Consider the following 16822-nt stretch of genomic DNA (forward strand, 5'->3'; position numbering starts at 1 on the left):
AACCTTGCCCATGTCTCTTCAGCAGAATGCAGAGGCAACAATGACTCCAAGTAACTCAGCTGTATGACCATTCTTCCACAAACCCGACGGTTAGATTTATTAAGGGCATTGCATGCATTCACATCTGTTTGCTCCCTTTTTATTAGTAACAAGGACCTCCCAAAAAGACAGCTTATAGTGTATCACATCCAGGCTCCAGAGGGATTCTAGGTATCACCACCTCCTGCTTTTCCCTTATGGTTTTCACACTGGGCTGCAACCATCCAACATAAGGTGCCACTGGGCAAGCGAGGGAGGGAGGAAAGTGGCAGAGTTGGGAACGCACAACTTAATTAACGATGGGATTGTCAGTCACTTCGATGTCAGGCCCCACATCTACACACCATGCGCTGGCAGGGATCTTTCCCTGCTCACTCAGCCCAGAAAGGCAGCAAGGGTGCCTCTTCTCAGGCGGAGCCGCCATCTCAGTCTTGGTCGCCATCAGACGACTCTTCCTCTGCCTCCTCCAGCCACTGGATAAACTTCTGGAGCTGCAGAGAGAATAAAATGCATTCGAGTAAAAAGTGAGACCAAACAGATGCTGGGAAGGCTCAACTACACTGTGGCAGCGAGCAGCACTATCGTGCACAAAACTGAGAAAGAGTAAAAAAAAATAGAGGCAGAGAGAGACAAAAATTTAGATGCAAACTAAGTGGGATGCCATGGACAGACCCAGACTATGATTAGATTCCTGTGGGAGATTCCTCCAGTCAGGCAACTCCAACAAAACTCAGCAAAAAGACAAAAGTTGGAGAGTTTTTCAGAGCTTGAGAGAGAAGAGATGACAGCTGCACCTTAGCTAAGACATGTCAGGAAAACTCCGCTGAGGAAAAAAAATACTCCCCGAGAAATTGCTAAGAAGGCAGTTGATTTTACCTTTTAACTGGGCTAAAATAGCAGCTGAAAGCACTGCTGACCTGCACTAAGAGCTGACTCTGCAAAGGTTTGAAACAAAGCTGAAGTTCTTCAGAGATGGCTTTTTTCCCCTGCTCCTCATCCAGACCCAGGGAGGAGGACTGGAACAGGGCTCAGCCAAACTGCAGCACAAAGTTCTGCCTGATGGAGGGGGGAAGTTCATAAACTTCTTGCAACACAAGCCAAATGAAACCACTCAGTACAGCAAGCGCTTAGAAATACATGCGAAGGGACTGGTGAGCCAGGAATGAAAGCTTCAAAGGAACTGCATGGGGCCAGCACGCAGGGCATTGGCGTAAAGCCCATTTCAGATGGGTGTTGGCTTCGAGAAGCCATGTTGCTAGTCCAGAAAGCGCTGTCCTCATGCTACAGAGAGCCCACTGAAAACAATCACCCTCTCCTATTACCTCCAATCCTCATCCAAACAGGATGATTACGGCAGAACATCCAGAAATGTCTGTTCTGGAAAACAAGTTGCCTTGCTTGGTGTTCAAGGCACCGGGGCATTACTGGCTCACCACGTAATGGCAGCTGCTCCACAGAAGGTGACAGTGGCATGGAACTCCACTCTTTCTTTTAGCAGCTGTTGTCTCTCTCTCTCTCTCTCCTGCCCCACCTCTTTAAACACCTCTGAGACCTACCCGCTGGTTTTTCCGAAGCTGCTTTCCCTTGTCAGATGTGTCCCGCAAAGAGAACCAATTGAGAATTACATCTTCTTCCAGAATTTCCAGCTGGTAAAATGTCATCAACACCTGCATTGGTGAGAAAAGATCAGCAGGGCTCTCTGTAAACTCTTCTGGGACTAGCTCATGTCCAAGCACAAGATCTGCACACAATCTGCGTCTCCCACGGAAGGCACTCAGCCTGCTTCATTTTGCTTTTATTGTTAAACACAACTGTGCTTCTCCAGCCAAGCCCTATGCTCCCAACAGTTAGATGCTACGACACATAATGAGTCAAAGTTCACGCCCGATCAGCCTCAGCTCTGGATGCAGGGTATGATTGAGAGCTGTGGGCAATAAAGGGCCACCGAGAATGTCACTTTGAAATGCTACTAAGTTCTCTTTTTAAAGCATCCCAAGACTCATCCCCAAAGCACATCTAACAACCAGCTCTTACACAGGGCCATACATATGACAGTGACATGTGCAAAGAGCACAGATTTATCCAGCTCTGCTCCAGGCTCCCTCCTCCTGCCAGTTCTTTGTTAAGTGTCTTAGGGCAGGTGTCACAGCAATCAGTCATTCATCAGCTCAAACTCCTGCCCAGTGCAGCGAGGGGAAGACGCGATCGTGCTTTCTCAGGGGGCCTTTGCACTCAGGCAGAGCAGGCACTTTGCAGCTGGTCTCATTGCGGCAGAGCGCTGACACAGCTGGCTGCCAACTCCAAATATAAAGTGTCACCTCAATTCTCAGCCTCCAGGGAAACCCAGGCCCCTACGACAATGGACACGTGCCAGACAATTGCTGTATTTCAAGGACTTTTGGCTCACCAAACTGGAGGCTTTTGGCTCTAGTCCTAAGTGCTTTGCCATTAGCCAGAAGCACTGGTAGCAGAAGTTAACATCACTCTTTCTGGAGGAACCAAGAGTTAAGCAGGCTCTAGGAGAGCTCTTCCAAAAGATACACAGGCTTCCTGAGACACTGCTAAAGGTTTGCAATCCAAGGCAAATGCTCTCAGTGTGACAGGGGAGAAAGAATGCAGGGACAAAATATTTGTAAAGGAGGCATGTACTGAAAACACTCAGAAGCAAGGAGGTGGGTAATAAGCCACAAGTCAACTCCCCTTTATTCCCAGTTTCATAACTAGCTCAGCCTGAATAAGAAATCTCACCCATATTGTCATCTTTGCTTGTTTTGCACTCTAAAGTAGGATAAACCATTTGGCAGTTTCATCCCACAGACCAGGGAGAAACCAATGAAGTAAAGCTCTTCCTAAAGCAAGACTCTGTTCCCACCCCTTCCAGCATCCCACAACAAGGGCATCCAGGTTAGAAGCTGCAAAATAATAGCTCCTCTTCAGGCTGCATGTTGGTAATTAATACTCACCCTCAGCTGTGCTACCTCAGAGGTACCAGAAGACATAAAACTTTTCTTTTTTTAAACTAATTGCTACAGATGGATTTTCTAAACACCCTCTCCACTGAGATTCCAAAATTCCCTCCTCTAAAAGCACACAAGCCCGTGATGCAAACAGGATGCATTTCACCATGAATCTAGCAAAAACAGGTCCTCAGAGTTGGGAGTGGATACTCACTTTGGCTATCGACGTGCAGAGGCTGTCATGTTCCAGGAAGAATTCCTCAATGGCAAATAAGGCATTCAAGTGATCTGACGCCCGTTTTATGTAGTTCTTAAACAGTGGAGTCCAGTTCTTCAACAGCTGCAGGGGAAAAACACAGAAGAGTTCCTGAGCTCTGAGATGGATGTGTGTACTCAGCCCTGTTTCTCAGCTGTGTTCTCTAAGAAACTGACCCAGGAAGGCATTTGAAGGAACAGTTCAGCTGACAATAATCTGTCCCACTCTGCCCATGAAACAGGTGCTATCAAGCCTCACACACATACACAGGACCTGGTTTTACTACGCAGCTTCAAGGATATCCATGAGCTTTCTTGGTTTTGCCTCTCTGGATGGAATACTGCATTTTCACAATAAAAGTGTTTAATGGAGTCTGGCGCTCAAAGAAAATCACTTCACGGCAGACCAGTGTAGAAAGGTACAGACAAACTACTCGAACTTTTACCCTACAAAGCAGCTGACATTTCCCTAGAACTGTCAAAGCAGAAAAAGCAAATAAGACAGTGCCAGGATAACTACCAGATGAGTAGAAATGTACAGTGCGAAACAGCCACCCCTAAAACAGGAACACAGTGAGGCAGCCCCTATGCACAAGCCCACATTTGCTTTGTGCCCACAGGCCTGTCTCGATCCTGGAATCTTCTCCAGGGAAGGGATGGGAAGGATGAAGGGCAAGAAGCTGTTATGCTGTCAGCTGATCACAGTTCTCTCCTCCAAGGCATTTTTTTTCTTTTATGAATTCTTTAGTTTAATGATTTTGGTGCTGCCTCTTCAAAACAGTATTTCTGTCTGAGTCTCCCACAGCTTCTTCACTTGTTGTACATATCTGGAAAGTAAGCAGCAAGGAAAGCTCTGCAAAGCAGCACAGGCTGACCTGAGTCTGGGATATGAGGTAATAAAGATCTTAGATCCCTGTCTGTAATAATTTTTAAATTGCTTAACATAAGATACAAAAAGATTCCTCATTGGCCACATCATGACTGGACAATCCTACAAAAACATTGTAGGAAATTAAATGAGAGTTCTACATCTTTTTAAATGGAATAATGCAACAGCAGAACATCCCTCGCACGGCCGTCCAGACAGAGCGTTTCACTGTGCTTCCAACAGCATCTCCTTACACAACACAACTAGTCTGTTTTGAAGGGAAACTGTTAAGTGACAGGGTCTTGGGCTGTGATGAGATCTGTGGAAGCTACTTTCAGGGTCAATCAGCATTATTCTGCCCAGGATGACTGCTAACAGGCAGCAGCCCTGCCAGAGAGAGAGCTCCAGGACACGGAGTGGAGCTAGAACCCAGGCTCCGGTGGGCGGCTGGGATACAGGGCTCAGCTTGTCTGCAGCACTGAGCTCTGCCATCTCCTCAGACACATTTGCTATGCAACCATGCTGGAATTTGCATGCCTCAAGCAGAAACAAAGAAGAGGATTAGTACAAACAAATGGATCTGTGCAGCAGTACATGGACCGGCTCACAGAACAACAGTAATGGCACGGAACGATCCTAATCATCACAGTATCACAACGAAAACCTGAGGGTTGCACGGCGTATTTCCAGAAAGTATTTTCACCTTTAGCAAAATGCTTAATCCTCAACACTCCTCCCTTCTCTACAACCATCTGCATTTTTATTACCCTTTGGATTTCTTCACCACAAATGAAGTAAAGCTACTAGCAAGTTCTTTCCAGGCTAAGAAATATTCTGTAATATCTTTCTGTTAACACCTTTAAATCATAACCAGGCACAATTCTAACCAGAAGCTACTGAGCTTCTGAAAGCAAGTTATTGAGAAAGAAAGCAGAGCTATAAACACTCACAACCTCAGGACTCCATCCAGCACGCCTATTGCTGGGGAAAGGAAAGAAGGAAAAAATGTACCACCTCAGGTCAAAACATGTAACTGGTGCTAACGGGGAAAGTAGGGCTCAGGCCCACAGAGCCTGTATGACCAGAGTTACATGAGAAATCTCAACTGCAGAAATAGAAGCTTGCTATTGTTTCAGATTGAATAAAAGACTAAAAACATGTAAAAATACACCTGACAGCCCTAAGGATAATATCATAATTTTCCAGGCTTTGACTCTACTGGCATAACTCCTCACAACAATCTACAGTCTAGAGAAAGCAATCAAATTCTTCTGACAGGTTAATTCATTTTTCCTCAGATCTGGTCAGTACCAACTTCAATTTCAAAGGATTTGCGATCTACTTTTCTTTTGTCAGAAGGACAATCTCCACACCAGGCCTTTTGCACCTCTACCTCCAGCACCATCAAGAAGCACGTGCAAAGCACAAGGGACAAAGCTATAAATCCAACCTGTTACGCCATTACAGCATCCGTGCTGATCACCATGAACTGCTTCAGTGATACCAGAGATCCATGCGGTCCCTGAACAAGCAATCCCATGTTGTGTTCATTTGCACAATGTTACAACAGAATAAGGCTCCCTAACAGAAATGTGAAGAAGTGCACCACACACGCAAGCTGCCGGGCAGCACTGCAGACACCAGCCAGCAAAACCAACTGAACGGCTGTATCGCCTCCCACGGCTCATTCGGACATCCTCACCTACATAGTAACCTTGTCTGATGCTGTTTCAGCGACAACAGAAGTGCAGCCTTCACTTTATCAGCTGCTACAGTCACGTTTGCTCAAATAATGCCTACAGTTCCAAGAAACTGGTTTTGTGTACCACCTCAAGAGCCGAACAACGTGCTTGGCATACATCGAACTAGATAAGTTTCTCAAGGCCTCATCTGAAAAATACCCATGGGTATATCCTTTACTGGATGCTTGTTTCCTAAAATTGCTGCAGCACTTAAGAGCTTCACACTCAGGGGCCAGCACTTCAGAGCACATACTGCAGTTTCAAGTCAAACCATACATCGTAACTATGGTATTTCCACAATTTCCCCTTCTGAGCTGCCGGGGACCACTCTACCCTCACTCTTACACAAGCCACCCATCTTCCTTCAGCATGTCTTTATCAGAGCTGAGCTACAAAGACAGGGAGAAACATAAAACAGTTGTGCAGAGTTCAGTGGGCTTCACCACTTGCAGAATGCAAGTATCCTCATCTCATCCAAAATAGCACTTTACCGTATGTAAACCATCTAAAGCAGATCTCAGCTTGATACCGCTACTGACTGAGGCGGTTTTAGCTACACAGCTACACACTTGAGCTGGAGGCTTTTGTTAGCAATTACCTATACCGAGCTAGTGTTTGGGATTCTCAGAGTGTATCAGTAAATTAACGGAGTGTACTTTTTACTAATTAGAAAATCGCAAGTCACAGAAGAGCCTCATTTTTTTTTTTCAGATACTGGACAAACATGCACGTTCTGCCCGAAGATCTGGTCTCTTCTCTTCAGAGACCTTTTGGTAAATACACAAAGTTGCTGCCCAGGAAGACAGTCGGAGTTTATGCCTTTGAAGGCCCATTCACTATCTCCATTCGAGGCACATCTCAACTGCAACGCACAGCGTTACTGTAACAGTGACTGGCATCCCACATGCAACTGAAGACGAACCGCGCACCTCTCCAGGACGCTGCCTCCCTGCTGATTTCAGAACACAAAGGCAGCGCCACAATTCTGCACGCAGTGAAGACGCTGAGGCACAAAACTGTCCCAGAGAAGGATTCCCTCAGAAACTCCCTGTTTGTTCTTTACAAAGGAGCACCTGGAGAAACCGGCTGCTGGGATGGTCAAACTGCCCTAAGTGTCAAGCCACATCCCCACCACATCGGTTCTGGCTCTTAATAAAAAGCAGCCTTCTACATAATTTCTCCTGCTGCAGAAAGCACTTCAAGCCTAGCGGTGAAACTCCTATCACACCTACCGTAGCTCATCATTGATGCTAAACAGTGGCAAGGAAGCTCCCTCTTCAATAAATCTAAGGATAATTTGTGCTTCATAAATGCACATGCCCAGAGAAATTCCATTTCTCCATAACATGGGGAACAGTCACCCTGAATATTTAGATTATTATGACTTCTCAGTAAAGGTGAGTTGATTTGCTGTCTGCTGTTAAACATGAGCATCAGCTTTCCTATGATGAAATATATATGGACAAAGTGACCCAGAGGGGAGCCCTTCACTTACTTCCATTGCCTTTAGCTTCTATAGGGGTTTTGGCAATTACACACAACATATTACGCAGTAAGCTTTACCTCAGACCAGAACTACGTCTGACTGGGTGCTGCAGCGAAGTTATCCTGTCCTACTCATGCTAGATTAGGAGCCCAATCTTGGAGACACAGGGAGATGCCATATCCTAGCTGGAAAAACACCCATGCCAAACCATCAGAAACAGCTACCAACGCCAGACAACTTGTTGTCTAAACATACTGCTTTCCACTTCAAGTCTAACACCTGCTCTAACATTGCTCTTCAGTCCTCTTTTTCCAGAATAGAAAGCACTATTCAAGAAAAAAGTCTGGAAAATAATGAACAAAAGCAAGCAGAATTTAAATGGAAACAGCAAAACCTCGCTAAGCCATCTGATGAACAGGTCAGTTTATATGGACGTTTCCTACAGAAGGTATCTCCACACACCCAGGAGATGAATTAAGTATCATGCTTACACCTACACAAAGAAGAATTTGTTTTCCACCCTTCCTCATCAATTTAAAGCACCTTAGAGAAAAGATTATGAGGATATCTAGTGTTCCTCTTCAGCTCCATCTCCTAAAAACATTACAGTAGTCCTTCCCAAATGCATCAGACCCATTCATTCTGAAAGAGCACCTTCAAAACCCGTAGAGTTTGAAATCTGAAAGACATAAATGGGCTGTAGCAAAGAGACAAAAAAATGCAATAGCTTCAGCTTGGATCAGCAAACCCATGAAGATAAGACTGCCTGCTTTTTAAAGCAGATCCTATTCTATTTTGTCTCCCTTAAGTCTGGAAATAGAAATTTCTCTCATCCAATTATACAACCAGTCTCTTTAGAGACACAACAGAACTCTAACTCCACTCAAAGACAACAATATCATGCCTTTGCGTCAGGCTAGAAAAAAATTGGCACCAACTGCAGTATGCAGAAAAGCAAGACCTTGGAAAGTATCCCACTGGGCGAGGAGCACTCCCTGCTGCCCCAGGGACAGGGCTTATGATGGAACTGGGTTCCTGGAATGCAAGCCTGTTAAGACATCACTAACAACCCCCTCTCCTCCTCTTCTACAAGTGATGCACTTCTACTGTCACACATAAGAAACAGAAAAAAACACAGGTACTGAGGTAAAACTCCCAACACCTACAGCCTCAGCTGAGTTCTGTCAAGCAGGTACAAGACTTTCACTTTTACTTCTACAGAAGACAAAGTGGCTCAAGGAGTTCAAGTGGTTTCACGCTTCACCAAAATGACTTCTTGGCCAGGAACTACCTGAGGCATCCAGACAGACTCTTACACACCGGGAGATGAGCCCAAAGAAGAGCCAAACGGGGCAGGACTCACAGGGAGTAGCGCTGAGAAATAGTTCTGTGAGTCAAGGTTTGCATCCAGCTGCTGCAGCGGGAACTCCAGGATCACTTTACTGAGCACCTGCATCATCTCATTCAGGCTAATGTTATATGCATACCTGCAAGCAAAAAAGAGATTAAAAAAATACCCCAACATTTCACATGGTCTCTGCAGACTGCAGCTCTTCACAGACATACGACAGGAAAAATAATTGATTTTCATCTTCCGGACTTGTTTTTCACTTGTTTGGTTTTCCAAACGTTCAGGCAATAAAAGCACCTTGCACTGCACCAGGCCCTGCATAAGGCCCCAAGCCCTGAAAACCTGCTATCGCAGTGGGACAAGCTGCTGCAGGGGCAGCACCCTTACATTTACTAGAGCGCTGTAAGAGTACTGTGGCGCAAAGGAAAGGAAACACGTTTGTTTTTGAGAAATACTAGCTGAAAGGCACTGAGCTTGTGTCCCATACCTGCTACTGTGGACAAGCCCCAGCACCGCACAGGCCCAGCTGCCGGCAGCTGGCTGAATGTCGCAATGCACAGAGCGGGAGCTCCCGCCTGAATTTACAGGCAGTCTGTGCCAAGAACTGGCTTGCTCTCTTCCGTCCTCAGTTACTTAATCACAATTCAATCTCTTGTTACAGAACTGGGGCAGGAAAAGCCTGACCACTGAGGATGCTACAGATGCAGCTGGCTCTCTCCATCAGCTCCTGTCGTCATTCAGTCGTGATCTCTAATCTGCATTTCTCATGCTCTGTACCCATAAAAATTAATGTTTAACAATCAAACACGGGTATTCACATGGTTTCTCCTTGTTTCGAGATCTGCTGTCAAACCCAACTGTTCAGCGTAAGGGATGCCATCCCTAAGGGAACACTCACTTGAGGGAGTTGATTTCTAGGACCAGGTTGTCGCAGGAAATGTGTTCTTCTTCACCCCTCTGTAACGTACCCAGAACCTCATTCTGGAAAACTAATGAAAGAAAGGACAGATAGTTACACATGAGAGGGAGAAGCACAGATTCTTCAAACTATTACTGAAGAAACTGTGCTCTTAACAGAGGAAGCATTCTGACACAGCTGTCTGTTCTCCATTAGCTGGCACAAACCCACATCAACTGTGGAATGTAATTCAAATAAAGGAGACCACCTTCTAGATACCATTGGCCTATCCACACAAAAAAGTACAAAGCTTTGCAACCTTTTAGAGCAGAGTTTCTATTATACTTTCACAGTCTAGCCTCTCCTATTCAGATTAACTCCATTTTCCTCTAACTAAAGATGTGAATGCAGCCTTAAAGCTTACTGATTTCTGTTGGGGAGATACTTCAGTGTGAAAAAGACTCTTTACGGCTTATTTCCTCCAATTTGGCTTGAAACCCTTTCAAATCCAGATAAGCTTAACACAACAAAACAGAAAACCAAAACATATCTGCCAAGAGGCAGCTTCTATGAGGGCATTTAATTCTCCAGCAAGGTCACAGCAGTAAGCTGTCCACACAAGGAAATTCTGCTGGACTTTCACACAATCTCCAAGTTTACACAATGAACTCGCATTCAAACAGCTGCCTCAGGGAGGTCACTTTAACGAGGGCCCAGTGATTAGGAGTGAGAAAGATGGAGGATCTTTACCCAGCTTCTCATCCTTGCCTGCCTCAGGTTAACACAACAGCAATACAGGGAATATTAAAGAACTCTGTAGAAAATGCAGGAAGCGAAGTCAAGAAACAAACATGTTACAGCCATCCACAAATTTTCCAATATAGTTAGAGAAAGCAGCAGAAATCTCACAGCATTATCTGCAGACTCACTGCGTTATCAGCACACTCATCATACTTTTTAACAGTCCATCTCTCACCTTTGATGTCATCTAGCTGAGGGGATGCTGCCCGACTGTCTGGCTCCTCAGAGCCCATGCTCAGGTCGCTGTCTGACTCGCTCTCTTCCTCTGAATGCATGGTTGGGCCTGTCAAAGAAGAGAAGACACAGTGTTCAACACTCAAAAGCTGCAGCTGTCATGTGCACAAGGAACCAGGTGTCTCAGAGACTTCCAGCCAAGTCAGCAACTATCTGTCCTTGCACGGAAGCTTCTACTTACAGGTCCGGATGATCAGATTTGCTGCAGAGGGAACGCTACAGCTGGCACAGGCATAATGGGACTTTTTAGGAGTCTGCAGGCAGACAACAAAGGACAGGGGCCAAAGCAAACACATTTTGTGCAGACTGCTGACTCATGACGAAGTAATGTCCGCAGACACTGTCACTAGAGGGAAGAAAGCCAGCAGCACCCAGAATAACCAAAGTATATTCTGATAGAGGGCCTGGTATCCCATGACGTGCGAGAGCACAGCAGAGCTCTGTGTGTTAGCGTAAGTCAAAGATACAATGTCTTCCAGAGAGCACAGGAAGAGAGAGAATCTGGTCCACCTCTCACCCTACCTCCACACACATTTCTGTTATCTGGAGGCAGGCTGCTTCGCAAAGCCCAGGTCTTACTCCAGACACAATTATCGGTGTCCCACTCAGTTTCCCTGACACAGGTCAGTCTGTCCATTCCCAGGTGACCACACTAAACTTTTCCTCACCCCACAGGCTTTGCCTCTGCTCTTCTTCATCCTCTTCGTTCTTGTCATCTGCTTTCCAGAGATAGCCTCTGCCCTCTGAGCCTACATCCTTTTTATTGTAACCTGAAAAAGAAACAGCGATTGGGAGGTAAATGCACTGGATCTGTTTACAGGCAATCCTGAAGCAGACTGGTATAACCTGTATGTTACTGCCCCTAATTATCCTTCACTGACAGGGAGCTGCAATTCCTGCAGAGGTAAGTGGATTTCAACTTTTATCTTCTCACTTGCCTTGACAAGTGACCGTCTCACACCTCCCTACAGCAGCAACATTCAGCTGACCACATTTAGATCCCTCGACAAACCCAGACTGCTAGAAACAGTATTTTACAAGGACAAAGTCCCTGGACACAGTCCAGGTACAAGGACATAGCTCTTGCAACCTGCCTTGAACTGAACATCTCTTCCAACTTCAGCTTATTGTCTTCTACCAGGCTCCTACTCTGAGAAAAATGGAAAATAGCTGAGTCTCCAAAGATTTTAATGCTGGGGTACTGAAGCACATCTCACCGTCCGACCTGTGTCAAATATACTTGCTTGCCCTAGTGAAAACACCCAAGTTCCAAGCTGAACGCAGCACAAAGGTCCAGCCTGGCACTGCAGTCCAGAACGGAGGAAGGAAAAACCCCAGAAGATCAGGTAAGGCAAAGCCCTCTGCATAGCCAGAGTGCACGGAGTCAGAGATTCTCATACCTTTCAGTTTCACTTTGCTTTCCTCCTTGTTCACGCCAGAATCATCACTGAACTGGTCGTCATCCTCTTCCTCCTCATCTGGTGGGTGCAGAGATATCACTGTGCCTTCAGAAAGAGTGATGCCAGGACCTACCACTACCTGCAAAGATGTGCAACACATCTTAATGAAGAAATACTCTCATTGCTCCCTTGTGCCTTCATCAGCAGCGACAAGAGCTGCTCCAGACAAGCTGCCCAGTAACCAGTGTAACTGCTGGGTCACACAACGCACTGCCCTAGCCAAGCCAAAGGAAGAAAAGGCTGGGAGCAGCGGCAAATTCCCCACCTCTGCCAAAAGGCTTGGAGCAGTCCTTAATTCTGGTATAACCTAGAGTAAGTCTTTCAACCTGCCAAGAAAGGCAGAACACAGAACAGACATAAACACAGCTCACCTGAGAAGAGAGGACACAGCGGGGCTTTAGCTTTACTTTCTCCTTCACCTCAGCTTCGTCGCAGATAACGGAATGGCAGATCTCCACGTTATCTGCTATGTGTACTCTGTCCCAGAGAAAAGCTCCATCCAAATTCACTTTATCACCTGTTACACATCAGCAAGCGCAAATATGTTATGCGTGGCAGTTTGCTCCTCTCCCACACTGCTGAGTCCACTAGAAAGCATCTTACTGAATCCCAGTGCCCCTGAAGCATGACACATGTTAGATGAAAGGTAAAAATTGGCCGAGAGGGCTACAGACTCTTCTTACCCAAAGATAAGTCTCTGTAGAGAACAAACTAATCTTTTAACACATTGACAGCAACTGACATCTCAGTTTTGCACAAAAACAGCCAAGTGACAAAATTATAGGAAATTCTAGGACAAAGTAGTACTAGGGCAGCTCACAAAAATAGGGACAGATGTCTCTCATTTGCAGCATGTTGGTAACTCTAGATCAATAAAGGCTGTGCATTTTCTACTGCTGAAACAACTTATTTGCATGAATCATGAAGTGCCTCTCACCTTTCAGCATCATTAGGGTACCCTGAAATCTTTAATTTATTTCCTCTGCTGGAAACCCAAGCTTTTCTCCTTTCTTTCCATTAGAAGCCAATCAGTACCCACCTATCATCCTCTCTCAGAGCCAAACACACTTTAAAAATCTAACTCCCAACCCTTGCCTGGCAAGAACCTGCACGTCCCCTGTTCTTGCACTCACCTATCCTGCAGTTCTGCCCAATCACGCTGTTCGTTATAGAGCAGTTACTGCCGATGACCGTTCCCTGCCCAATGAGCACGTTTTCTTTCAGCACGCTGCCGTGGCCGAGGCTCACGTCCACCCCTCGGTAAATGTTGTGTTTAGAATGGGTGTAGCTCTGATTTTTGTCATCGGTGAAGTTCATCTCTGGAGTCAGAGGATAAACCCAGCGCCGGATGATGTCGGAGCACACGGCTTCGTACATCAGCAGGTTACATATATGAGCACCGTACTCTTCTGACGTTACGTGCATATGGATCTGGTTTCCCAGAACCTGGGAAAGAGGCAGGAGCATATCAGAAGAGTCTCTACTGCAAGGTAGTAGGATCTCCCTTCTACCCTTGTAACCCCCTCCTTACCTCCTCATTCACCAACAGACCACGCACAAAGTCATCTCGTGTCTGGTAGTCAAAATTGTCTGTGAACAGCTCAGCCACCTGCCAGGAGTAAAATGTAAGGAAATAAAACAATAGAGTCAGTAGAAAACATTACTGGGGAATCCACATACTTAACAGCTGTTCAGTGGTCCTCAGAGCACTGAATTACCCAGCTAGGAAAGTGATGCTGTTGCCTTAGCTAAAGCTTTAATTACTTCTGCTACTAGCGCTGACTTTCCCATCTCTTCCTCCTAATGGACACGATGAACAGATTCTGGTTTTCAGAAGGGGCCAAACATCACTTTAGCACTTCGTTATCCTAACACGGTACCAGCTTGCAAGTGCTGACACTTTCCATAGCACAGCCATCACCTCTGCTCCACAGATGTTACTGTACTCGAAATGAAAATGTTTATTTTCCAGAAGACTTTGTGTCAAATCAGCCACTCTACAGACACATCCACTGTTTAGTTCTGCCTCGAGCAGTGGACGCCATGTACAGTCAGAGCACCCATACAGTCCACAAAGCAGGACCACGCGACCATTCAGGCTCTTGGCTCAGTCACTGAGCACAATTGGGAGTTTTGGTTTCCAAATCTAGTACATCTAGGCCCCACGCCCCTCCCTGCACAGCAGCAGGACAAAGAGAGCAATGCAGATTGTATTTGGGACCCTCAGAAGGGCAGGGCTCACCTGTGGAGAGCAGATGCTGATATGACAATCCAGCAAGTCATGGCGCACCTCAATGTTCTCAATAGAGTTCTGGAACAGACTCTGAAAGTGGAAAAAAATTCAGATGATCTCAGTGCCTCACACAGCACTGAACCCCAAAAGCCTTCTACAAGCCAGAGCAGTCATTGGCTGAATTATCAAACTAGTTGAAGTTCTGAAGATCAGAGAAATCTACGACATACCCTAAGACACAAGCTTGGCAGGCACAGCCTGGTCACACACTTGTATGGACTTCTACAGTTATTCTTTTGGGGGTTTGTTTGGTTTGGTTTTTCCTTTTTTTGCTTCCTATGGCGATTTGTGCTTCCATTTGAAGATAAAAATATAATCTCCTGATTATTGGGGATGGAAACGCCATATAATCACAGTCTTAGTTCTGAGCTGAAAAAGATCCTTCTATCTCACTGGAGCAAGTGCCTTCGCATACATTTACAGAGCATTTACTACAATATTACATGAGCAGTATAGGCAGGGGTAATATGAGTTACTACCCCTTGCACCTGCTCCTATTCCACCTGCTGTACCAGGCTTAGTAATGCTTTTAATGTTTTGCGTGCAATAGTGGTATATTCATCCCATTCTGGGAACCCTTGCAACAGCTCAAATCATCCACCTCCCTTGTTTCACACGGAGAAAAGGAATCAAAGAAAAGCTAAAATGAAATTGTGAGAAGTAAGTCTGCCCCATCTTCAAACTCTGAAATGAGTCCCAAACATGCACGTCCCAGCACAAATTCATCAAGCCTCAAATAAAAGTTAAAGGAGAAAAAAAGCCAGTTTGCCAAGAGTTACTTCCTATCATCTGCTCCTCCAGAAGAAGCAGCAAGCACAGTTCCCCAGCCCTCACTCCAGAAGGACCTCCTCCTCGGGTCAGGCTGCTTCCTTCCCGCAGCCCTTTTCCACCCGCCAGGTTCCAGACGCACCATCGGAAAGCGGAAGCGCTTCAGCCCCTGGGTTCTCTGGTAGTGAAGGACACGGTTTGTGGCACTGTCCATAGCAATAACAATGTCATCCTCCTTGCACCTGGCATGGTGACCTGGTGAGGACTCCTTGAAGATCATCGTCATCACGGAAACATTCTTTTCCATCTTACGACGCAACCTGAAACAGAAGGGCAGGACTTGAAAAATCACTCTTTAGAGAGTTAGAGCCCACAGTCTCAGCACATTGGGGAACTCTTTCAACACCTACTTGTGCTCTTCCAGGGCTTTGGATATATTGAAATTAGACACCACATCTCCAGTGACGAGAATGAAGTCGGAACGGACAAGGGACTTGGCATCAACGTCTCGTAGCACGTCACCGAGGGAGCGGTACAGGTCAGAAGTCACAAAGCGCACCGTGTTGGGAGAGGTGTGTCGGCACCACTTGGACTTTCTGGAAGGAGAAAAACACACCAGGAAGGTATGAGGAGGATATTCCTAGAAAGAACACGTGAGGACGTGGTGCCCCAGCGCTCGTCACACTGATGAGTGAATACAAGGAGAATCCTGTTACAGGGAGCCTGCTATGGCCAGGCTTAGGTACCCTCATTTGCACACAGCTGATGAACTGAACAGACTTTGAGACGGTAGCTTATGGAAACTCAGGAAACCCAACTCCACTGTGAGCCAAGCTTTGACAGAGGAGAAGGAAAAGTTACACACAACTCAAACTTTTCTCCCTAGGAAAGCAGTACCTCTGGCAGGGTACTTCTATGCTTCTCTTCAGCTTCCAAACCTGCAGCACACAGAGACAAAGGTGCTGAGAGAGCTGCTTCTATACACGGCACGGTGTAAGGCAAAGGGTGGTACTCTAATTTATGCGGCTGCCCACACGAAATCCCTGTTTTCAGGCAAAAAAAAAGTCAAATGCCAATACAAATACCATCCGCAAACACTTCACCCTCTTAATACACTGTACGATGCCTTTGTGGGATGAGTGGTCTTTCTGGAGATGTGCTAAGAGACAACTGTTGACAGGAGATCTCTTGCACGCAGTTTTCATCAGAAGGATCAGGGAGACCTTTGAGGCTTTTAAGAAAAGTTCTAAAAAAGCTAAAAAGAAGAGATTCTTACTGTAAATGCTCTTTTATCTCAGCTGACTTCCAACAGCAGAAAACAAAGGTTTCTTCCACACCAGTCGCTGTTAGGAACTCCAGGGTATAGTCAATCATGGCCACATTTGCCATAGGTAAAAGAGCCTAAAAAACATTAAAAAACCCTATATAAATAGCTGAACAAACATTCTATACCTCAACATCAACAACAGCCCCTTCCAACTTGAAGATAAAATATCATCAGTAGTATCAGAAAAATAACATGAGTAACTGCTCCACAACCTTTTATCAGAAAATTTTAGAGTTGATCTAAACTGTAAGAACTAGTTTCTGTCTCCTATAGGGGCAGAGCCTCAGTTCAGAGAGGAATGCTGAAAAAAGGTAGTTATGAAGTTATCACACACAAAACTCTT

General features: G+C 45.7%; 1 protein-coding gene across 1 annotated transcript; it reads right to left on the bottom strand.

Annotated features, from left to right (window-relative positions):
* Nucleotides 1-260: 260 nt before the first annotated feature.
* Nucleotides 261-16547, bottom strand: EIF2B5 (eukaryotic translation initiation factor 2B, subunit 5 epsilon, 82kDa). The gene is made up of 15 exons (XM_009877264.1): nt 16429-16547; nt 15563-15748; nt 15295-15472; nt 14334-14414; nt 13623-13700; nt 13225-13537; nt 12463-12608; nt 12032-12170; nt 11300-11401; nt 10573-10680; nt 9597-9687; nt 8711-8834; nt 3211-3336; nt 1596-1706; nt 261-530 (listed from the first exon to the last, which is right to left on the bottom strand). The coding sequence occupies exons 1-15, from the start codon at nt 16539-16541 to the stop codon at nt 465-467; spliced, it is 1962 nt and encodes a 653-aa protein (XP_009875566.1). The 5' UTR covers nt 16542-16547; the 3' UTR covers nt 261-464.
* Between the last annotated feature and the right edge of the window lie 275 nt (nt 16548-16822).

The sequence above is a fragment of the Apaloderma vittatum genome, unplaced genomic scaffold (assembly GCF_000703405.1).
Source record: "Apaloderma vittatum isolate BGI_N311 unplaced genomic scaffold, ASM70340v1 scaffold19409, whole genome shotgun sequence".
Classification (NCBI taxonomy): Eukaryota; Metazoa; Chordata; class Aves; order Trogoniformes; family Trogonidae; genus Apaloderma; species Apaloderma vittatum.